General features: G+C 32.1%; 1 protein-coding gene across 2 annotated transcripts in view; it reads right to left on the bottom strand.

The window, feature by feature from the left end:
• The window catches only part of mle (dosage compensation regulator mle), a 144,925-nt gene that overhangs the window by 7,965 nt on the left and 110,641 nt on the right, over positions 1-26,319 (bottom strand). For both annotated transcript variants that reach the window (XM_085811245.1, XM_085811246.1), the window contains 6 exons: positions 26,090-26,250; positions 17,152-17,263; positions 10,033-10,285; positions 6,885-6,983; positions 6,282-6,449; positions 2,128-2,243 (listed from right to left, as the gene is read on the bottom strand). In XM_085811245.1, coding sequence (XP_085667371.1) covers positions 2,128-2,243; positions 6,282-6,449; positions 6,885-6,983; positions 10,033-10,285; positions 17,152-17,263; positions 26,090-26,250 — 909 coding nt within the window. The remainder of the gene's footprint in view (positions 1-2,127; positions 2,244-6,281; positions 6,450-6,884; positions 6,984-10,032; positions 10,286-17,151; positions 17,264-26,089; positions 26,251-26,319) is intronic.

Genomic DNA, 26,319 nt, shown 5'->3' with positions numbered 1-26,319 from the left:
AAAAGTAATCAAACGGTTTGTGATATGCAAATCTAGGCGTTACGTCATCCAAGGGTGAATCAAGCGCTTTACGCAAACTGAATATTTGAGTGAATTTCTGCAACATAGCATTTGATTTCAGTGTGTAGGGACTCAAAGCGGTTTGTTATGGCTTCGAAGTATCATTTGGAAGAATCTGTAAAGTGGCGAATTATCGGCCGTTTAGAAGCAGAGCAGTCAATCATGGAAACAGCCACATGTCTGAATATTTCAAGACAGACAGTCTCTAAGATATGGAAACAGTTTCAAAATGATGGAAGTGTTGTAAGGAGGGCTGGACAAGGTTGGAAACGAATGACAACTGCTTCTGAAGATCGGTATCTGGCATTAACTGCCCGTCGTAACAGAAAGGCTACTGCTCGCCGGTTAAGTTCAGAGCTTGCAGCCGCCACTGGAACTGTTGCATCACGGCAAACAATACATAGAAGGCTTAATGAAAAAGGCCTTTATGCCAGAAAGCCAAGGGTATGTGTTTTACTGTCTTCACCGGAAGAGAGGGATCGCTTTAATTGGTGTAAAAAACATCAAAACTGGACTGAACATCAATGGTCCCATGTTCTCTTTACTGATGAGTCGCGGTTTAGTTTAATTGGTGATTCTAAACGTGTTTACATCTGGAGAGAGTCAGGAACACGAAATGATCCCTCGAACATTGTGGAACGTGACCGTTTCGGTAGTGGAGGTGTGATGGTATGGGGTGGAATAATGATTGATGGACGTACGCCCCTACACGTGTTCAGCAGCGGATCTGTGACAGGCCAGATATATCGAGATGAGGTCTTAGATCCTTATGTAAGACTTTTCAGGGGTGCATATGGACCTGACTTTTTATTTATGGAGGATAATGCCCGTCCACATCGAGCAAACCTTGTTGATGAATTCCTTGAAAGTGAAGACATTAAGCGAATACCTTGGCCACCAAACTCTCCTGACATTAATCCGATAGAGAACTTATGGGACTACCTTGGAAAAGCAATTGCACGTACACATCCTCCTCCTAGAGATGTAAATGTTTGAAGACGGCATTGCCTGAAGAGTGGAGATTAATTCCCCAAACTGTGGTTAACAACGTTATTTCCAGCCTTAAAACACATTATGATATGTGTGTACAAGTCAGGGGAGATCATATTCCATATTAAATTCGTAAGACTTAATTCTTTTTCTGAATCATTCCTTTTTTTCTTAACTCTCTTTGTCACATTTTATTATTATTTTTATTGTTTCATGCTACAATTTTATATCATATGAGGTGATCTTCAATTTTTTCTTTTGCATTTATGTGTCATCATGTTATGTATGATTCCACGAAAATTCATTAAATTATAAGTCATAGTCTCTGAGAAATCCGTGAATTTATGCATGTAAACATAATTTTGGACATGAGTGTATTTATTAAATATAAAATAATAATTAATAAATAGTAGTTGGTAAATTCTTGGTCTCTGTGAAGGACCAGCTAAAAGAAATAAAGACACACTTCTGAATAATATCTGGATGAACTGTAAAAGAAATTCCCTACATTTTAAATGGACATTTAAAGTATTTTAAAATGTTACCAATAAGATATAACCTATTTTAATGTGATTCATATGAAAATATTGATGATATACGAAAAAAAAAAAAAAGAGTACATGAAAGAAAAACAATAAGTTAAAATTTAAAAACAAGAAGAAAATTTAATTTTAAATTTAAAAAAATTACCAGTTTAAAATACAAAAGTAGTAGAATGTGCAAGTTATTACAAATTAGTAAAACTAAAATTACAGAAAAAGCAAAATGAAGCTACTGCCTATGCTTCAAAAAGCTATTGCTTATGCTTCGTATGCTTGTAAAGCTATTGCCTATGCTTCCTAATTGTGGAAATGAAAAATATTTAAAAGTGACAAGTTAAAAAGAAATTTAAAATTTCCGAAAATTAAATTCCAGTTACAATTTGAGAGAAATTACCTAATATGCAAAGCCAAAATAGAGTAACAAAATATGGTGCCACATACCAGCAAAAAAATAAATAAATAAAATATTGAAAACCAAAGTAGAAGGTTCAATAAAGTTTAATTTCACAAGCATGTATAACATAATAAAAAGTACCATCGATCCACTTGAACACAGTCGTTTACATATTCAACTTTCTTGCACCCAAACAATAAAAGATGAATGGGTGTAATCATTGTCATCTGCTTGCATGACACAGCCCTGGTTCGAATCTAAAAGCATAAAATAGTAAACGTAATTTAACTCACATCTGAATTCATTATCTATAAAAATAAAGAAAAGGCTGAAAAGAGAGTAAGTAATGTACTGAACTATCATGTACATTACTTACTCTCTTTTCAGCCTTTTCTTTATTTTTATATATAATTTTTAGATTATTCATTTACATAAAAAACTAGACTAACATAAAATTAGACAAAATAATTGAAGGATTTGTTTTTAAATTTATATTTAAAACTCAATATGCTTATTTCATGCACTGTTATTGCAATAATAAAAATTTGGAAATTGCCACCAACTTGGATGTGGAATTTTTGCTTTTGTTTTTTTTATCACAAAATTTTAAGTCACTTTGAAGACAGAATGAAATATTGATAATTTGTAACTAACAGCAAGAAATTTCCAATTCTTATGAAAATGTTACATATTTGAATGCAACAAAAGTGAATAACTTACACAGCATAAAGTTTTAATATGTTAGAATCTCTGAAAATAAAATTTCCATCATTTTGTTATAGAAATACACATATACATACAAAAAGGGGGTATGTTTTTATTACATTTTATTTATACTGTATTTAATTGATAAAATTATCTCTAGCCTTTTACTTTTTAAGATTTATTGAAAGGTATGAGCTATCATTATTTTGTAAAAGTATTCATACATACTGTGAAAACAATATTTTTATGCTTTAAAATAATATAAAACAAGATCAACCAGTTATCAAATAGCCAAAAAATATTCTGAGTTATTTGAAGGTTTCCCAGTTCATATTATTATGGGCAGGAAACGATCCTGCAAATCAACAAAAAAGATATCACATTAGTCAGGGGCAGTATGAATGGAAGATTGCAGAAACTAGAAGAATTACATTTGAAACACTGCCCCAAGCTCTCAGCTAAAGAAAATGGATGAATCACTTTGTGATGTAACTAGTTACAGGGCCTAGAAATTTTTCATATAACATATTCCAAGTCTTTATGAGAGGGGGGGGAAGCAGATTCTAAACATTTCTCATGAAAGTGCTATAGCATAGCCTAATTTATGGAAACCCATTACAAAAACAACTCTAATCAGAATCATTGTCTACTTTTACAGCCTGAAAAAAATGAAGAATAAGACTATACAATATTAATTGTATTATAAAGACAAATTAGATGTTTATCCAAATGTAATTTTCTGGTTAATATATTTGTACATATCCATACATACTACAAAAACTATTATACAATATGGACATTTTATGTATTAATTAATGCATATGCAGACTTGCTAATCTAAGACTCTCAAAAATCAGGAGATTTTTCTAAACGACGAAAAGACTTTTCAAATGATAAAAATACAATATTTAATAACGAATTAACTTTAAACAAATATCTGAATGTTCAGTTTCTAATTCTTAAATGCAAACAGTTCAAAAATACTTTTTTGTAAAAAATATTTTTACTTTTTGCATCTTTAAAAAATAATAATAATACTTTAATCAGTTTTCCTGCAAATACTATTAACAGTGGCAGATTTTGCTTTCATTAAGAAAGACACTTCATAATTCTGTTCATAGCAATTACCACGTGCGCCTGCTTTTGCTAATAAAAGGTTTTCTAATGCATCATTATTAATGTTAGATCAAAATTTAGTCCTTGTTTTCGCATAAACACTGAAGATCCTTTCGCATTCTGCATTACCATGGAGAATTGTCAGAATGGTCAACACTATTCTAGACAGTTCACTATACTTTAAAATTCACCTTTCAGTTTTCCAATTAAATTCTACTGGGTGCCAATCCTAGCTAGTTTTATTAACTTTATCCAAATCCAAGTTTTCCAATCGTAAACTGCAAAACTGCAACTGTGTGTCTGCGAATTCAGGTTGTCCTTGTGTTTTTGCATATGAACGCGTTTGAGAACATCGGCCCTTCCACCATGCGAAATCAAAAAATCACAATGATAAACCATATGCATCACAAATGTATTACATTTCCTCGAGAAAACAACAGAAGGAAAGTCATCTGCATATGATTTTTGAAAAGTACATGAGTATTTTACCTTTTTCGCAGACATAACTAACGCAAAGAATTGTAACGTCTGAAACTACTTTTTGAAAGAATGTGCACTGACACTGAGCAACGACAAGATAAATGAAATAACAGCCTTGATCTTGGTTTGTGCTCATTGGCTAATATATGCCAGATGATACACACTGGCACTCGATGCTGATTGGAGAACCAGAACACAACGTTTTTGAACATAGAGATAAGTAAAATTAAAAATTCTTTCCTATTATAATTATAATTTCGCATATTTTCTCACTGACGAAACGAGTGTGGTTTCCTTGCAGATGTAATCTAGAAAAAACCCAAGTGACACCCAGAATCACTTTTTTGGTGCAAAGAACGAAGTATTAAGCCAAAATACCTAAAAATCACGAGAAATTTTAAAAATAAGAAAAAAGTTGGGAGAAGTCCATTGAAAGTCGGGTTGGCGGGAGAATGGTCCGAAATCAGGATTCTCCCGCCTAAATCGGGAGAGTTAGTAACTCTGCATATGTATGCCATATTACCGTATCACAAACCCAATATTTTTTGTTTTCCATTTTGCTGTTTTTGGCATAATATTTTGGCCCTACTATGTAAATTATATTTCTTATATTCTAGATTGTTCTGGTGCATGCAACTCTATTTCAATATATTTCATTTTTTAGTTACATTGTACTTTGTCACATTTTTATTATTATACGCACAGTAATTGCAAAGAAATTCCTTAATACACAAAATCACAATTTTAACACAAAATGAGAAATCGTATATGACAAGTCAATTCCAAATTAATGTCAAACAAAATAAAGGCAGTTTTACTTTATTTTTAAAGATCTCAGTCAGACAGTGCGCAAATGAATTTCAGACAAGTGAATGAGATGAATAAAATTAAAAATTCTTTACAATTATAATTATAATGCTTTCTATTACAATTGCAGTTGGTTACTCAAATACTGATTACTTTCTAATCCTTATATCTGGATTCTTAGTAATTACTACATACTTAAGCACAAATTAAATATGTTTCTAATTAATATAGCTTTCTTAATGTTGCATTTTTAATGTTTTAATGGCCAGCTAAGCACCTAAATGTGCAAGGCAGAAAGAAAAGATAGCACTAGAAGAAAAAAGTTTCCAAATACCTCCTCCCCCACAAAAAAAAAAAAAAAAAAAAAAAAAAGTACAAAATTATATAACATATACACAAAGGCAATTCTTTCCATATTACACCAAAAATCAATTGATACATCCAGCACATCCCAGCATTTGGAAATCTGAATTATTTAAATAAAATGCAATTGCTTTCATAATTTTCTGTCCAAAGTAATATTCCAAACCCCACTTTGCAGGTTATGAAAAGTTATTTTATCTTAGGTACAGCCAAACATGAATCTAAGGAACAGGATTTCACATTTATGCATAATCTTAATAGCTTCCTTTTAATTTGACCATTGCTAGAATTTCATTTACACATGGCTCAAAATTCATTCATTAACACTGACTGCTTGCTAGCATCTAGTCAGAAGTTATCAACAATTTAAAAAAACTCCACTGATTTAAAATAAAGCCAGAGAAACCATACCAACTGGAAAAGGAACAGGCAGCAAAGAATTTTCAGATATAGGAAAAAGAGGAAATCAAAGAACTAATCTAGAAATGACAAATGAAGAACTCGATCTTATAACAGAAGCACACACTGAAAGCAGTGATAATGAAAAAGATAAAGTGCCTTTAATTTATAAAAAGTTAAACAAATTGTTAAAAAAAAGTCACAGAAACTGTCTGACTTTGCAATGGAGATTGAAAAGGGGTAAAATACCCACATAAATATGATATTTTCTTAATCTGAATTAAACCTAACACATTCATTCCATAGAAAGTTAACTTTTCAAAACATAAATTTGCTGCATGTGCAATTTATTAATGCTACAGCACTTGCATTTGGCTAGGGTTAAAATCAATTAATATCACACTATTTTATGACTGATTAATTACCTTTTCTCCAAAAACAAAAAAAGGGGATGGAAACTTCGGAGGCAAATTGGTACAGTTAACAGAAGACTTGTGAATCAGAGCAGCTCTTCCTTCAGTAGTGATCACTTTACGTTTTTCCTTATGATAACAAACATTTGGGTAATGGCCCATTGATAAAAGAGCTACAATCTTAAAAGAGGGAAAAAAAGAAATATTAAACTTATTAAAATGCACAACAAATCACAAATGTAAGATATTACTACAAACTAAATTTGTGCACAATATTCCTTATTTAGAATCTTAACAAACAATGAAAACTACCAGTTTCCAGAAATTATTATTATAGAAATTACCAGAAAATTTCATATGCTTGAAAAATTAAAACTAAAGTTATTTTATACCTCATTAAAAGGTGCCTTATTGCTAGACATATCATTTGTAAGTGCTTAATTGTGTGGATTTTCTTCTAACTTTACAAATTACTGAAATTTTAAACAAAAATTTGCCGATTTGCAACTTTATCACTAATTTCCATGGAAAAATCATTTTAATGAAAAACACCTGTTTCAACATCATTGAGTAAAAATTACACTGTTGGGATTAAAATATAAAAAAAATGCATACCACATCTAATTTGGAATCAGGACCTTCAAAATAATATGAATGTGCCGCAAGGGATGGCTCAGGAAATCCAGCAGCAATCAATAGATCTTTCAGTTGATTCTGTAATTTTTATAACAAAATAAATCAAATATTTACACATATTAAATAAAGGCTAACAACATACAAAATTACTAAATTCTTAGAAAGGATTTTACAAGAATCCCCCACATCAAATGCAAAGAAAGTTAATAACATTATATTAATTCAACTGCATAAAATTTGGCAGAAATTTCAGAACTAAGAGGAAGTTAGAGTTAATTTGGTATAGATCAGGCTGGTAAGTGTATTTGCAGCTGTGCAGCCATCCATCAGAAATAATTATTATAAAAAAGGAGAAAAAATATAATTAATGAATCCAGCTAAATTAAACTGAAATAAATAAAATTAAGCTAAAAATCTCTTTTAAGTTTTTAATTAAACTGTCTCATTTTCTTTATTCACGCGAGAAAAAATAATCTATTCAGATCCTTAGTACAGATAAAAAATTAAACTATCAGGAGGGGAATAACTTAGCTGAAACAATTTATCAGATAAATAAAAACAGGATGTAAAAATAATTTAAGAGAAGAAGCACAAATCCTACACACCTAATTTAATATAAAATAATATTGGCAAGCTTTTTTTTTAACAAAAAAAAAAAAAAAAAAAAAAAAAAAAAACGTTAGGTTTGAATTTGCATTTATTGAGGCAAAGTACACTCGACTATCGAAAGGAAGAGATGTCTTCATAGAAGATTTTCTATGGGATTATCAGGCATTAAAGTGCAAGTTGGCAAAAAAAGCTGAACAACGCGCAGACACAAAATTACACAAAAAATAAATGCGCACGTGCAACCTCAAAAAAACCCATTTTAATAAGATATTAACCTTTTAAAATAAAAAGTATTAAACATATACATAAAATTAAACTAAAATAATACTTGTACTTACTATTTTGCTATTAATTTTATCTTCTACTTGTTAAAAAAAAAAAAAAATTAATCACCAAGAGATTGTAATGAATTAACCTTCTTTAAGATGCTCTTTATGTAACTTAATTTAACAGTTGATACATGAATACTGTACACAACATTACAAGACACTAATATACATATTTATGTTATATATTACTGCCCATTTCCAAGCAATGACAAGTTTTAGAGATAATATATATATGTAATGTTTTCAGTTATTCCAACACATTGTGGGTGAATGGTGAGGCTATTCCATTACACATTTTGGCAGATGGTTGACGGAGCTGGGATGATTGAAGCACGGAGAAAAATGACGACTCAGGACTTTCACTTTTAACAGCATATCTTTATTTTAATTTAGAGCAGATGATTTTTTCCACATGAAGTTACTCAAATAACTTATTCAGTAAGTGAACTATTAGATACGACTGACTTTAAACTTTAATACGTCATAACGTTCTAACAAAAAAAAAAAAAAAAAAAAGAGGAGCATAGTGGAGGTATTAGCAGGACGAAGATGAGAAGGCATCTGTCTAGGAGAACTTATGACGCAGCATTTATATGAAGAGGTTATGTAACAGAGTAGCTTCTAGAAAATTTGCGATCGTATTTTTTTATATCTTACATATATAATATATATAACTGTTACTGTAGCTTTCAATTATCTTCACTTTTAGTTCAATAAACAGTACTTATATAACACCAGAAAAAGTAGTCATAAGAGATAATATAGTTATAAAATAACATATAGTTAAAGGAGGAATTTAAAAAATAACTATTTTGTCTGTCTCACTCGATCCTGATTAAAAATGTTTAAGGAAAAAGCTTTTTCTTTTTTGCTACATTTGCAGCCAACTTTTCTAATTTCCGTTTGTGAGCTAGTCTCAATTTCTTTGCAGCAGCTTTTATAAAATCCACTGATACATTTTTATTTTCTTCTTTATTTTCTGCAATGTTTAATTGCTTCTTTTTTAGATTCTCACTCCTCCTTTCTTATCTCTAGCTCTTCTTTGTACAGTTTATGAGCATTTCTTAAATTTTTACATAGCTTTGTGTACTGGAGAATGCAAATGGTTATCCGTATGCCTGACAGATGGCGCCAGCACCGATCACTGAAATTATTGAAGTCAACTCTCGTTTGACGGTTGCTTGCTCTTCTTTGAATCGATATTCATACTCATTTAGTTCTGCCTTTTCACATAAGCCCCATCTACGTGGTCTTGATGTAAAACAACGTATTTCGCAATCTCTGGCATGATGCAAAGTTTTTTTACAAAGAAAAGGGGGAGAGAGCATTTCCTCTGTTTACCCCCTTCCCCCCCCCACACACACATTTGCCGGTCGCGATTTCTCAACGGTTCTACATCGATCTCAGAAACAGCCTGGGTGACGTACAAAAAAGCAGAATTCCGCGAAAACGCAAGAAACTTTCATGCCTGGATTATTAACTCATACTTATGTTACACAGGGTAGAAACCATTAAAACAGCCATGTAGTCTGCCAGTTTGTTCCCTCGCTTTAAACTCACGTTGGACAACTAGCATTCAACGGTCTTATCGACAGGGCTGCTGCGAGGTCCTTTTTACATTTTGCACACAATTTTATTATAACTGTTACACAACTTAAAAATAATATTAAATATTTGTTTTAAATGAAGGATTATGAGCAGCTGCTCTGTCATTCATATAAATATACATACATAAAACCTACACTCCTAATTTACTAATTTAATGTAAATAATACTGGCAAACTTAAAAAAAAAAAAAAAAAAAAAAAAAAAAAAAAAAAAAAAAAAAAACACTTAAGTTTTGGATTTGCTTGAGGCAAAGTACACTATTGAATGGAAGAGATGTCTTCATAGAAGATTTTCTAAAGGATTATTAACTCACGTTACACAGGGAAGAAACCATTAAAACAGCCATGTAGTCAGCCAGTTTGTTCCCTCGCTTTGAACCCCCGTTTGACTACTAGCATTCAGCTGCCTTATTGACAGGGCTGCTGCCAGGCCACACTTTTTTTGCACACACTTTTATTATAACTATTACACAATTTAAAAATAATATTATATATTTGTTTTAAATGAAGGATTATCAGCAGTTGCTCTGTCATTCATATAAATATACAACATAGACACAAAGTATAAAAACAATTCTTTACCCTTGCATCATGTGTTATCCGCAGAGTAGGTAGAGCCAAGGAAAAGCGTTCACAAAATGATTTTTCTATATATTCCCCTTGCATATGAGCATCTTCCCACTGAATAAAGGCATTCAACATTGTCAAATGATCACTATATCTACTACCACAGAACTTCCTATGTACATAAGCCAATCTTTTAGGATATGGAGTGTCAAAAGGTTCAGGGAAAGTGCTGCTGTGAGCTGCCACAGTGCACAGAGGATCTCCAAACCTTTAAAAAAAATAATAATAAATAAATAAATACATGCATTTTTTTGATACACTTAGTACAGTAAAATATTCTAAAGGCCAATGAATACAAAAACGATATTTGCCACTTATAAGAACTATTTCTAAATTGACATTCAAAACAATTTAAACAAAAACAACTTCTGTGCGTTTAAATATAAATTTTAGCCCTTCAAAAATAAATAAATAAATAAAATAAGTTTATGGCACTCTTCCATTACTATAATATACTGAAGTACCTTTCCTTGCCTTTGTGATATCGTTGATCTGATCTTTAGAAAAGTAACATATTTGATATTCCCTCCCCCAAAACATCAAGGCATGGCTGGATAAAATTCTAGATATTTTAGATCTTCTTTAAGAAAAGCTGATACAGCCTTATCGTATAATGATTCACTGCAATAGAATTTGGCAGATTTTACACATTTCAGGGGGTGCTTGAACTGCTGAATCATGTGATAACTGATATTTAGGTAATAAATATAAAACTAATGTATGTACAGTCACCCTTAAAACATATTAATTTTTAATAGTACAAGTAATGAATTTAATGACGAGCTACATTTTCATCTGGGCATGTAAATCATGAAATTTGAACCATTTTCTAAAGCTGTATTTTTCAAAATATCTTCGATAATCCTTGGAGTTTTGCAAAACAAAACTTACATTTTAAGAATTTTTTAAATGTTCTGTGAACTGCAAAACTTAATATCTAAAATAATTAATCAAATGGTATTTATTATGTTATTTGTTACTGCTACCTAAAATAATGTAAAGCAGAACTACTCATAAGAATAAATTTATAATGAAATGCTGATTTATTTCTTATTTTCTGCATTAAATGCACGAAATACTGTTTTGTTTATTTTTAACATTCACTGTTCTGAAGATGAAAAGGATTTCATAGAAAATTAATAGTTTTAAGGGTTCTTAGAAATGACAAACAATATGCATATTAGAAACTAATGCCCTTTGGCAGTAATTTAGTTATGTATAAACCAAAATATAGGTGTGAAATTGCTGCATATTGGCTTTTTGCATAATTTAACATCTTTCTGTACCAATTTACATTTAGGCCCTAAAATTAAAATAATTATATACTTAATTTAGATATTCAGTTCTTGTTCAGATTCTTCAGGGGGAGAGTGGATATGTTCACAATGGTTTCACTGTTTATACAAAAATACTTAAGACACTTTATGAAAATTATGCTACGCTAAATGTGTCAAAAATTTTGGCCTTAAATGAAGCTAAAGCTTATTAATCCTTTCAGTGGTATGTTTACATTTAGTTGATTACGAGATCTGGTGTCACTCAGTATATTACCTTAATTAATATATTTCATTTTCTTACTTTGAATATATAACTCTATTTCTACTGAACAGAACATTGTGAAAACAAAGTATAAAAAATCTGACATGTCCAGTATATGACCTTTTTAAACAGCAATGAGCTTTAAAAGTAAAATATCACTTCTGGTTGATTGTTTGTTATCCAATAAATACTAGAAAGGTCTGTAATACAAAATTCTGGATTATAATTTATTAAGTGTAATTGGTCATGTATAAAACCTAATTTTTCTGAAATTATAGCAACATAATCAAATGCTTATCCCCTTATTTCTTTTTACTAAAAATTGTATTTTAGTATGCAGTTGAATTACATGTAAATTAATTAGTTTTTAATTAAAGATAATTAAGTGTTTATGAAATAAAAAATAGTTTAAATAAATTTAAAATAAATAGCTTGAAATGAATACCAGAATTCAATTTTCTTTTATGTTATTTCTATAGTATCAACAAATCTAAATTCATTTTCATTTCCATATATATTCCAAAAATATTTGGGCATCAGTAAATAATGCTCATAATTTTTTTTAATTAAGCTGAATACTGACTACCATGCATTCCAGGATCAGGAAGCAACAAGTAAAGCAAAAAGTGTTTTTAAATTTGCTATCTGCTTTTGTGCCTTATCATCGTCAACAGTGCAAGAAAATAATATATATATATATATATATATATTTGTAATATACCTGCATAACAAGAGTTTTAAAATGTGTAAACTGAAATGCTGTTATACAAATCTTTCTTTTCCATAGCTTGATAAAAATAAATATCATGTTTAAATATTGTAAGAAATTGCCTTAATATGTGCTGCATTATTTTAGATTATATTCATATTATAGTGATCCTATATTTTTCCACAAAAATCTCTTAACAGTTCCCAGTAAAGTATTAGTTCTGTTTTACCATATATATTCAAAATCTAATATATTGTTCTTAGTCATGATTGTACATGCACATGTAAGTTAAAATCCAAATATGAAAAGTTTTGAATTATATAATATATTATTTCATGAAAATCTGTTTGGAGTTTCAAGTAAAGTATCATTTCCAGTTTATTAATTTTAGCCAAAATCTAATATGTTGCTCCTACTTTTATAAGTCTTTATTAAAACTGAAACGTTTTGATTGTATGTTTTGTAATTTTAATATAGTTTTTCATTAAAAACTTTAAAGGAATAAAGTAACACTTCTGGTTGTCCAATAAAAAATGTTATGGGCTTCAAGTAAAGTACCACTTCCGGTTTTCCAATTTTACCCAAAATCTAATCAACCCTTTTATGAATGCAGAAAGTTTAAATATGAAAAACACAAAATTTTGAAATTTGATACAAGTTATCACAAATGAAAAAATCGTCACACAGATGCACATCATTGTAAAAATAGTAAACGCATGCTGTGCAGACCCTAATTCATGCTTATTCACAGAAAACTCACTACTGAATTTTCAGACTGAATATTTACCTCTTTTACCTTATATAGGTTGGCGAAAAATAAAAATACAATCATACAAATCTATTAAATAAATACTGTTTAAACACATATTTTCCTCATCAGCTTCAAAAGGCCATGCCACTCAGAGGCTAATCAAAATGACTTTTTTCAGCTATTTTTCTGGTAAACTAAAATTGAGAAAATTATTAATTTGGTATCAAAATGAAAGCTTCCTGCTGTAAAGTCAGAAGTGAAGATGGTAATCTCTCTCTCTATATATATATACACAAACAGAGGTCACTCTGAAATTTTTGGGATACGTGCACACAATAAATGGCAGAACAAAAATTAATGGTCACATTTGAAAATATGAATTATTTTAGCCTAGCAGATTTTTTTTTATTGGCCATTCCAAGTTGCTTAGCGAAGAATAAATTTTGGGCTGAAGGAAAAAGAGCTGATATGACAACATTATCGCACTATGATTTTCTATGGTTTTAAAATTGAGAAGAATGCGTTCAACATCTACAATTAGCATTTCAAAATGAAGGTCCATTTCGTGCTACTGTATTCATATGGTATACAAAATTTCACAGAAATCACAACTCTCTTCAGGATGAAGAAGACACAGGAAGGCCGTAGTTAGCCGTAATCTCGGATAATGTGTATGTCATACAGAAGATGTTGATGATAATCGCTGTACCTATGAAATGATACAAGCTTGCTGTTGGGTTCCCAATAATTAAACTGAGCACCAAAAAGAGAAGCGTGTCATAATCAGTAAAATTATTTAAAGATAGTGACCATTGCATTATTTCTAAAATCGTAACTGATGATTAGTGTACATGGTTGGTACATACTTTTTTTTTTTTTTTTTTTTTTTTTTACATTCCTACACATCAACAAAAAAAAAGTATGGGTAACCCAAAGTTAAAGGTCTTTGAAAATGATCCCTCACCCTCAATGCTGAAAAGACAATGTGCCATGCAGAAGTAGAAAACTGGTCAAAGTCATCAAGCTGGAAGCACAAAAGACAGTCCCAGCCAACTGGTACACTAATAATAAGTGTCTACCATCCAACAGCAAAATTGCTTTCTAAGTATATTTTTGAGTATTTACTCAAAAAAGATAAGATAAATAAATACACAGTAGAACGAAGCTCAGCAGCAGGATTTTCCTTAAATTGAATTCTTATGCTAGGCCACCATTATGTGCTGTTGGATTCATAACATCACTAGCAGCTTATAAGAAATGCTAGAATTTAAAAAAAAAAATTATTATGAGGGATGTTCAAATGAAAAGATACGAAACGTTGAAACAACCAAACTGATTGAAATTTGAATATGCCGCTTTAGGATAATTTAGTGAGACATCTAGGGACAGCAGTATAGCGTTGGGGGTGGTTGTGTGCATGTGTGGGCACTTGCTGCAGGAGAGGAGCAGACAGTTGTGTGTTCTGTCTAATTGATGAATTGATGTGGCAGTGTGTGTGAGGACACTGCAAAATTCAACAACTGAGGAGCAGTGAGGTGCCATCAGTGCAAAATTCAACAACTAAGGAGCAGTGAGGTGTCATCAGATTTTGAAGGGGTTTAAACTGGCCGATATTTATTAATAGATGGTGGCCGCATATGAGGGAGGCTTTGTGTTCGACAAGTCAGTGAGAAAGCAGAGTGCCTATTTTCGTGAAGGCCAGAAGTGTTTGAGGATGATCCAAGATCAGGCCAGGCAAACACAGTAATCATGACCAAACTCATCAAAAGGTTAACAACCTGCTGAGAAGTGACCAGCGTGTCACAATGTGAATGTTGGCAGTGATAGGGAAGCTTGCATGAGCAGTGTGAACAATTATGCATGACAAGTTGGAATACCGGAAGGTGTGAGCACAGTGAGTTCCGAAGAAGTTCCGCGAAGAGCAAAAGGTACTGCATATGGGGCTAACGCTGCAACACCCGTTCCAGTACCCTAAAGACCTAGCTTTTCTGGAGCAGATTGCCGCCAATGTTGTCCACTGGAGGCATAACTTTCAGCCAGAGACAGAGCAGGAAGCATGCAAGGTAAGCATGCGTCTTCACCTCACCCTAAAAAATTCAAAGCTGTGCACTCAGCAAGCAAGGTGATGATCAACGTCTTTTTTGATGCCTGAGATCTGATACTCATCAAATTCCTTAAGCAAGGAAAAACCATTAACAGCGATATGTACAGTAAGATGCTCCTTAGCTATGCAAATCCATCAAGAGCAAAGGGCCTGAGCTACTCACAGATGGAGTGAATATGCTGCATGATGACGCATGTCTATAAGTCTCCAAGGTCACTCACAGTATAATGGCCAAGTGGGAGCAGCTTGAGCATCTAACTTACATCCCAGACATGCCACCTTGCTACTTACATGTGTTTGACCCACTAAAAAAACACCTCAAAGAGAAGCATTCAACTTGGATGATGAAAAACTGGCACAAAGGAAAACCCGCTCCTGTCTCCACTTGCATAGCGTAAAACTGTTACAAAGCTCGGACACAGTGTAAAACTGGTTCCTGTCTAATTCTTAATTCCGACCCAAGGAATTCTAGGAACAGGGAATCCTGTGGCTCGTGAAACAGTGAGATAGTTGTGCTCAGGCATCTGTTATTATTTGTGAATAAAAACTTCAATCATACTCACAGTGTCATTTTGTACCTTTTCATTTAAACATGCCTTATGTATCTTAAAAAAAAAAAAAAAAAAGAGAGAGGCCAGATAAATCCTTATAAGAGCTATTTAAAAAAAATCTAAGCTTATTCCTTGGTGATGTAAAGAAGTTTACATGTTTTGTGCAAAATGGAAATAACCAGTTAAGAGGGTGCCTTTTGCTTGAAACTAAGTTACTGAAAAGCAGTGAATAAATAAATTCTTTATGTTAACTCAAAATTAGCATTAAAAAAATGATGACTATTTGAAATGAAAAATTTGCAAATTCATGATCAGCAATTACTAGAAAAACAAGAGTTGAATAGCAGAAAAAAAGAGCAGAAAGCGTTAAAAAACTCCAGTGTTAAAATAACTTCTTTAATCAAAATATATAATGAATATGACAAAATTTAGTTCAAAAGTTTATTTGCATATTTATATCAGAAATAATTATCAAGTATCACATTGAATCACACACACAAAAATCATCAAAATCAACATTTTGTTTATTTAGATCCAAAAATGGACATGGATTATTAAATTTGTGCAGTATAATGCAGGAGCAAAAATTTTTCACATTTGATATTTCTATTAGAAGGATCAGGTTTAGATATTTGGAAGCTATTAAAAGTATGTGAAATTCCAATCTCTTCACAATACAAGTCTTCTCCATTTTACGAAAGCAGTGCTTTACTGTGAATATTATGATCAGCTAATTCTTTTAACTCTCCTTGACAAAGCCCAAAGAATTTCCAAAATTTATTTTACTTTATTGTTTTAATTTACTTCTGTTTCAGAATCGATTTGCAAGTTTATGTTTCATGCTGTTTTTTGATTTGTGCTTTCTTCATGTTAGGAAGTTTGTCATTTTTTATGCTATTTATAATTCTCTACTTTATTCAAATTGATTTTTCATTATATTTATTCAATTAAATATTTTTTAATTTTTTGATCTCCTTCTCTTTATAAAGTAGTTTATAATAATTAGAATTTATTGCTTTATAATAAATAGAAACTTACTAATATATTTATATACACTTAAATTTCTATTCTTGAAAGATTTGCACTCCAGAGATAACTGGGAATTGCCTTTGCTACGATACATTCAGTAGTGACTCACAATCATATCAGGAGAGCAAAAGGTTAAGAAAAACATAAGTGCTACACTTGCAAGTATGACAACAAACAATAAAATGTTATTACAAAAAGTTATTAACTAAAATCTAGAATATTTTGTTGAAGTAGAAATTTATTTAATTTTAAATGTTTGCCAAACAGTTAATATTTAGCAGTTTAAAAGATTAATTTTATTACTTTAAGAATAAATTTTTGATACTAAAAGTTTAAAATTTATTTTTCATATTAGAACGTAATTAAAAAGAACTTTTTATAGGCTACTTACGAAAATATGCAAGACAATACAAGCATTTTTCCAAGTCTTGGTTCAACAGGTAAGCGAGCAAGAATTTTCCCAAGAGGTGTCAGTTCACTATATCTATCCAAAGCCCCCATTTCTAAAACAGAAAATAGTAAAATTGTATACATATACAGGTATGGATATAAAAATGAATAAATTGCTTACATTGCAATAGCAATTAGAGGTCTGAAAGTCACAAATAAACAAAAGACATTTGAATGAAAGAAAATTCTTCAATTAAAATCATTTACAGCTGCAGCATAACAAAAAAACTGTTTCTGTTTTACCATAAGTAGAAAAAATGTTTTTAAAATGCTGCAGATTCTGACCTGTTTATATTAAGTTATGCTGTAGTTCAAAGCATCATATTGTTGTTTGTGTACAGGTTCGTAATAGATTGAAGGCACACAGGTCCGGATGACAGGTTGCTAAAGTTTATTTATCAAAAGAAACTGTTCAGAGTTCTGGAACTTTTCACAGAAATAATCGTGCAGGTGTTCATATTATCACAGAGTACAATTACTAAATATACTTCACACTACTAAGAACGTTAAACATAATACAATGGAAAGCACACCTAAAAAGCAAAGCTTTCAATACTCTGAAGTTGCTCGGAACTAACAAATCAGGAAAACTGAGAGCAGACGCTCTCTTGGTCCTATACAGTTTTCCCCAGCCACTGAGATATTCCTAGTACTTTCTGCTTCTTGAAACAACTGGAAGGCACATGAGGGCTGAATTATGGGTACAGCTAATATAGTGATCAGTTACATTTATTAAATTACAATACCCATTATGATCATACATGAACCGAAACAAAATGTCGCCAAGTTTGCCAACTTTTGGCAATTTCTGGACAAATTTGACAACAAACACTGTTGCCAACTTCGTGATATCTAATCAATTTAGTGTGATAGCCATCTACTCAATAGACTCAATAGTTGAATAGACTTGCCCCTGTATTCTTACTATTCCTGCATGCTTTGCTCCTTTAAATTTTCATATTAAAACATTAAAAAAAAAAAAAAAGTAGAAAGAAAGATTTCAGATTTTATATTATGCCCAAAGCGGTTGTAGTGGACTGCCGTACTCGTATCGATGGAAATGAGAATTATTGTATTATCCATAGCGCGGGGTTTACTTCCTTCACACATGTTACTGTCAATCGATGCATAGATGACACCTTTTTATTGTTTGTTTAACAATAAACTTTAATAAGTAAACAATTCTTGATTATTATATATTACAGGTACAATCACGGTTAGGTAATTTTGGCATTGTGTCCGCCGGATGAGAAAATAATATCTGCATAACCAAAAAAAATGGCGACGGTCCTCCAGCCATAAAAATTCTGACCATCTTCTCCAACCTCCAGGGTCAAAAGCTCTCTTTGCCCTCACTGGTCTTCTCGTTCTTCCTCTCCTCTTTTTTTCTTGTTGTCTTTATTATTATTATTATTATTACTTCCATCCAAAAAACCACCCAACGCTTGCCAGGTATGGCTCTGCCGGACTAATTATTTTTTCCGGCCAGGCTTTTCCTTCTCCTGGGGCTAAGGGCATTACACGCCCCCACTAAGATGAAGATTTGCCTCTTAAGGCTAATTTTTACAACAGGTTCAAGAGAACCATTCAGCTTTCATTAGAAATAATGTAGAGTTTATCAGAAACAAAACACAGCATTCATCATAAGCAATTCTGAATTTGTCCAGAATAAGAGTTCATAGGTTTATTAGTTGACACACTTGATTTCACATGAAATGTCAAAGTTCCTGATGGTTGACATGGATACTGAAAATGTTCAGCCTTATACCTGACTAGGTGCAGGGGGGTATCTAGAAAACAAAATCCGATCAGGATACAAAAGTCTTCTTACCAGTCCCCCCCCTCGTTTAACAAATAACAATATTACACTAAACATAACTGCATAAATACATTCTACATTAAACATACATTTTTATTTACCAACAGAAGTATTTTAAGACATGAATTATGAACCTCTGAACATCTGTGGTTCCCCCTTTTTTTTAAAAATATTATTCATACCTATTGTGACAACGCATTTGCGGCCCGATGTTGTACTCCTCGGCAATAAGTGATTTTTAAATTCCATCCTTGCAAAGAGAGAGCCCAACGCGTTAATTTTGGACTCCTAGGTGTCATTTTGGTGAGATAATTCAAAGGATTATGGTCTGTAATGATTTCCACCGTCCCTCCGAAAATCCACTTATATTTCCAAATTGCCGAAAAAAGGTATCGCATTCTCTCGCTAACTCCTTTGGTTTCCACCAATTTTCTCCCTGCTTAATACCAATATGAGTAGCAGGTTCCGTATCGAGCGTTTCCATTAATCTATCCGCAATTAATAACTGATTGACAGTTTCCAGATCCATCGCTCCCCTCAATTTACAGTAATAACTCCACATAGAATTTAATCTTGTAGCAAACTGAGAAAAATTTTCATCTAGGCTCCTTTTAGCCTGTTTAAAATTTTCCAGACAACCTTAAGTGATGGATTTCAAAGCCTCGTAATCATCGTACTGTTCTTCCTCTAAATAAGTTAAAAGATGCACAGCCTTGTCTCCTAATAAACACATTACCACCTTAGATTTTAAATTATCTGCTACCTTTTCACTAGAGAGGGCCTTTTCTAGACTGTCGATAAAATAATTCCAGCCTTCTGGCCTTGCCTTTCACCATAAGCAATTTTATAGTTTTCACAATTTCATCCAAACTTTTAATTTTGGGACTCATTGCTAAATCCACTCGGGCTTTCTGAATTTAGACTTCAGTTTTCCGCTTCGAGTCTTAATATTTCTAATGGTATCTGTTCGCTTTCTATGCGTAACTTCGCCTGGGCTAGCTCCATATTTTCCTTCTCTTTCCTTTTAGAAATAATCAAGTTAATAGTTCTTTAACTATATCTTCTTCATAATTCTTACTTCTCAGAATGATATTATTGAGTTCAATCATTTTGAAATCATTCAAGACCTCTTTCCCTAAATCATCGGCCAGAAGTACAAGATTGGTCTTCTTCCCTTTCATTAAATATGCCATAATGAAATATTAAAGGTAATATTCAAAGCAATAAAACCAGACACTTCATTGATATTTACTATAACATAAGTATACCAATACATCCATTTATTCTTTTAAAATAAGTACACAAATACAACCAGTTATTCTAAAATAGTTCTTTTAAATACGCATAACACATATGGACTGCAATCAATTATATGAGTTGCTACATATAAAAAAAAATTCATGACATTTGTCGCTTAAATGTTACAACAATCCTTAACAAATTTTAGTACTTTACCACAGAATAACTTTACATTTCATATGAAACAGTAATAAAACCATAAATAGTACCTGCAGCAAGGAAAATATCACTGAAACTTACTCTTCACCAAATACACAGTTCACTAAATTATTCATACGACAAAAACACATACAAAAATTTACATACCTATAATATATAACACTTAAATTCTATCGAGCTTCCACCATTTCCGGAGCTTCAAAACCAGAATTTCAATTGACCTGTGTTATAATTCCCCTAAACTTTTGTATCCTGATGCAGAACAATTTTAAACTTAATGAAAAGTAATTTAACCTCAGATAAAATATTCTCCTACAATTTGCTTTACAATCTTGCACCTTTTAGCGGTACCCAAACAAACAACAACAACAACAGAAAAAAAAAAAAAAAATATCCTGCATCTGAACAAACAAAAAAAATAAAATAAAATAAATAAATAAATAAATAAATAAATAAAATCAGTACTCACCCCAGTGATGAAGGACTTTATCGCAAAGCTGCCACCAATAAATACCTAGTGGACTGCCGTAGTCATACCGATAGAAATGAGAATTATTGTATTATCCATAGCACAGAGTTCATTTCCTTCACACATGTTACTGTCAATCGATGCATAGATGACACCTTTTTATTGTTTGTTTAACAATAGACTTTAATAAGTAAACAATTCTTATTTATTATATATTATAGGTACAATCATGGATAGGTAATTCCGGCATTGTCTCTGCTGGATGAGAAAATAATCTCTGCTTAACAAAAAAAAAAAAAAAAAGAAAAAGAAAAAGAAAAAAAAGACGACGGTCCTTCAGCCATAAAAAATCTGACCTTCTCCAACCTCCAGGGTCCCTTTTGCTCTCACTGGTCTTCTCGTTCTTCCTCTCCACTTTTTTTTTATTACTTCTGTCCAACAAACCACCCAGCGCTCGCAAGGAATAACTCTGTCGCACTAATTATTTTTTCCGGCCAGGCTTTTCCTACTCCTGGGGTTATGGGCATTACAGCGGCGTTTTTAACGTTTTGCGTGTTGCCTTTATTTATTAAATATCATGTTCTTTGCACTTAAATTCAACAGCAGTATCACAAAGTAATTTAAAAACAGCATATCTTTAGATTTCCGATACACGATCTCATGTGCTACAGATACAAATGTTTTTCTTTTCGTACAGTGTTGCCACTGCTTGCTTTGAAATCGTTGAGTTTCTTAATCACAAATTCGTTTAACAAAATATGAAATAGACAATAAAACATATTCAAAATTCAGACTTCCAGGTGCCCATGTTCAGGTGGAAGATTACATTAGCCAAAATCTGATGCCTCTACATATCGTGGTTTTTTCACAATTTAAGAAGCATACCTACATTCATGCAGATTCTTCAGTACTTAATTTCTTTAAAATATAATATAGAGTGATAATAATTAATAGTTAATGGCCAACAATTTAAAAAGTGATGTGCTGTTTGTAGTGAACTGGCGCAAAATGCCGTTTTGAGACTAATAGCCCTCCTGGGCTAATGCTCGTTTGAGCTAACAATTTCACATATAATTGCACTAAAATCATCTATCTATGTACAAATTTCATAAGGCCCATATCACACGGTGTTTGTTTCACACGAACAACTGTTTCAGACAATTTTTCTGCCTGGTTTACTATTGAAAGAAAGACGTGTGACTTTTTCCTTCCTTTTGAGAAAAGTTGCAAGTTGTTCGTTTTCAACTAATCAGCTATCAACGCCGAATGCTGTTAGCTTGTTTGTAATGGAGAACCAGTTTCCCCCGTGTTAACCCCAAAGCGAGCTGTGGTGATTGGCTGTTATGACAAAGCAGAAAAATTGTTCCAAACAGTTGTTCTTTCGAAACAAACCGACGTGTGATAGCAGTCTAACAATATCTAAAATATTCTAGCTATGTAGAGAAGTTGATTTTAAAAACTTTAGTAAGTTAGTGTAGAATATGAGAAAATATCCAAATACTTCAACATGCACATTTAGATAACATAGTTACAAAATTAAAGCCTTTAACATATTTTTTCTTGATTGAATACTATTAATTATCCCAAAGTAACATAAAAGTTCTGATTTCAGTAAGAAAGCTCTGATCTTAGCTTTGTTGATCATTTTATGATATGAAGAATAAATACAATTCCAGCATTCAAAAATAAAAGTTCTCTTAATAGTACTTTAATTAAGAAACATGTTCTATCATATATATGCCCCATATTTAACAACTTACAAAACTGCTCTAGATATTGAATTGCAGTACACTGCTGGAAAAAAAATGAAAGGCACAAGATTCGTATAACTTGTATGATTTTTCACTTAAGTACAGTACACTCCCGATTATCTGAGGAATTGGGTGGCGTGGCCGCCGCGGATAACAAAAATTGCGGATAATCTGAAAAAAAGCTAAAAACGGGTATAGCAAAAGAGAAAACAGTCATTCCAACTTTGAAAAATCGTTTTATGTGCAATAAAACGTAAAATAAATAGCAAGAAATGCTTAACTAACGCTTAATATTTTAGTATATCACTCAAAACTAACGTTAAATGCATTTTGTTAATGAAAATAGAAAAGTGCTTTGTATACTTACGAGAGGCGTCAAGGATACACAGAAAAATTAATATGTATGTACTGTTTTAATATTGTAATGTATTATGTAATTACAAAAGCATAACTGTAAAACTACACCTTTTTGAAGAAATCAGTCATTTGTGTTTGCTTCTTGCTTTGGAAGCATTTTCTCTTGATCTGAGATTGCATTTTTTGTAGCATAAGTTTCTCGGCCAACTCCGCATCATCTTGTTCTTCCAAATAGCTCAGCAGTCCGTCGACTTGTTGCAAAGCCCCTTCGTAAGTATTCCGCATCTGCACAGTGGGCTCTTCTTCGCCTTCACATCGCTGTCCTTCATTCTCGGTCTCTCCCCTTGCTTTTTTCACAATTTCGTCATCTGTCAAGCGTTAGAGGCCACGGAACTGTTTTCACCATATCGGCAAGAGTTGACGAGGGCATGTCAACATCTTCATTCTCTTCTTCACAACTCAAAGGGGTTAGGTTGTTGTTGGCTTCAACATTAGGCATAAGTTTTCTCCATGATTTTATGAGGGTTGACGGTTTCACTAAGTCCCATGCAGATGCAATGACGTAGATGTTGCCAAGATTGCGTAGTGTTTCCAAAACTCTTTCAGATCATAACCTTCTTCAATTTTGGTCATTAGCAGCTTGGTTGGGTATATTCACTTCACTGTTGCAATGACTCCTTGGTACATGGGTTGGATTAGCGCAGTAATGGTTGGAGGGAGAAACTTTGCAAAAATTTGTCCATCAGAAAACTTTAGCACACTCGTTGCTGGGTGAGAAGATGCGTTTTCGATCAATAGCACAGCTTTATCAAGTAGGTTTTCCGATTTAAGATGTTTACGCACTTGAAGAACAAAGATTTTTTCAAACCATTCTTAAAAAATGTTTCTGTTCATCCATCCTTTAATCCTTCCTTTGGTTAAAGTAATCAACGGGCAAATTTTCTACCCTTGTGCCTTTGAAAGATCTCTTTAACTTTCCAATGACAACACGTCTAAGTTAATGTCCACTGGTAGCGTTACTGCAAGACATGATAGTGATCCTTTCCCTGCTGCTTTTATGACCCGCCCTTTTACTTTCACTTTCAAATGCTAAAGTGCGAGTGGGAAGACATTTCCACAAAAGTCACGATTCGTCGGTATTGTAAATTTGTTCAAAAGATAGCTCTTCTTTTAAAACAAATTCTTCAAATTCATGGTGGAAATCGTCAGCTGCTTGTTGGTCACCACTAAGTTTCTCCCCATGAAATTCGATTTCTCGAATTCCATGTCGCTGCTTAAAACGAGTCAGCCAGCCAGAAGATGCATCAAAATTTCCTTTCAGACCTAATAACTCAAAAAAGGTTTTTGCCTTCGCTGCAATGATAGGACCATTTAGAAGAGTACCCTCTTTTCGAACTTGAGCTACCCACTGTCAATACCGTGTCTAGCTCATCAAACGTCATTGGTTTTTGCGCTTTCATTGCAGAACCTCATCTGTCCAAACACCGCTAAACTGCTGTCCAAACAAAAAATGAGACTCATTACTCACACTCATCATGCGGCTTATCATTCTTATACCTAAAGACTCAAGTTCATATAGCTGCAGTGAACTCCCCTGCAATCTGGACTGACATTAGTTTCTTATTTCTATCATCAATCATTGATAAATAATGGTCATAAGAATCTATTATGGCACTTTTTTTTTTTTTTTTTTTTTTTTTTTTAAACCTTGATTTTGTTGTTTGCTTACCTTACCAATGTCTTTAAGCCATTTACAGATTCTTAACATGATACTATTGGCCATTTTTACATCTTTTCAGATCCATTAAGACCCTTTTCTGCTTTCATTCTTCAATCTGTCATATGCTTTCTCAATGTGTTCCACTTTCTACAAGCAAAAATTTCATCCAGCTACCCATACAGTACATGAAATTAAAACTTGAAGCACCCCCTTTCACTCATTTCCAAGTGTGCTGAAAAAACATTTGCAAAAATTTGCATATTCCTGCATAGCAAAGCTGAGCCCCACTGAACTACTTAATAATGTTGATTTTGAGCTACCAATCACTTTTAGGAGGACTTGTAAAAATAATTAACATACAACATCTTTTTATAATTATTCCTTTACTTTTTCCCACCAACCTTTACTTTCCTTTACATTTTTCCACTAATATATTCAGCTCATATAATTTAATGTTTACACTGCTGCAGCGAAATTCTATTCAGTGATTTTTTTAGTTTTCTGTGAAATTTTCACAACAAACAAAAACAATTTTTTTTTTTTTGTGGTTAGGAGGGTTTACAAAATCCCATAAAACTCTAATTTTGAAGATATTTGATAATCAATCAATATTCTGGATAAAAATTAGTCATAATTTTATATTTTATGACGGTTTCATATTAAGCCTTTGCTTCTGGTCAAAATTAGGAACAAAACTGAAAGAATTTTGATACATGAAATTTTTTATATTTACACAGCAGCAGCAAAGCGACTTTTTAGTTTTCTGTGAAATTTTCTCAGTATTCTGGATAAAAATTAGTTGTATTTTTACATTTATGATAATATGATAATAAGCCTCTGCTTCTGGTCAGAATAGGAAACAACATTGAAAGAAATTTATACTGCATATATTCTTGAATACAGTTTAGAATAACTAGGATCAGACAAGATTTCACACTACTCAAGTCAAAATAAATCCAATGTTATTTACAAACCATTAGGTATATTATCCCATTTACTCACATATTTCTCATCTCTAGCTTTTTCAGCACATAGTAATGAAAGTAGTAACTGAACAGCATATAGTACTGAAACTAGTAACTTTAAAATGTAGAATACAATAATTTTTAACCATATACGGTATATGACCTTTTTAATCTCATAAGTTCTTTAGTCCCTTCTTTTCAGAAACTATATACATTTTTTCTAATTTGCAAGATGTAAAATTACACAGAAAGAGGGTAGGATATATATACAAGTAACTATGGAATATTTCTACCGAGAAATATTTAAATAAAAATTATAAGAATATAAAAGTTTACTTACCTCTTAATAGAACTTCTGATTCAATTACTGCATCAATTGGAGGTGGTTCTAAAGCTTTAGAAAGAAATTTGCCAATATCCCCAAGCCGAAGCAGTTTTATAGCTAGTGCTATTTCATGTAAAGGAGTACGAAATATTTCTGGAGTTGTATAGTTGTCCATCCTACAAATATTACACAATGAAACTAATATAAATGTAATGTAGATGTTATTCTGCTACATATTTCCATTA

Source organism: Stegodyphus dumicola, chromosome 2, assembly GCF_044657685.1.
Source record: "Stegodyphus dumicola isolate Sdum_Otavi_A_Nest chromosome 2, ASM4465768v1".
Classification (NCBI taxonomy): domain Eukaryota; kingdom Metazoa; phylum Arthropoda; class Arachnida; order Araneae; family Eresidae; genus Stegodyphus; species Stegodyphus dumicola.
This window is presented reverse-complemented; position numbering and strand designations above follow the sequence as displayed.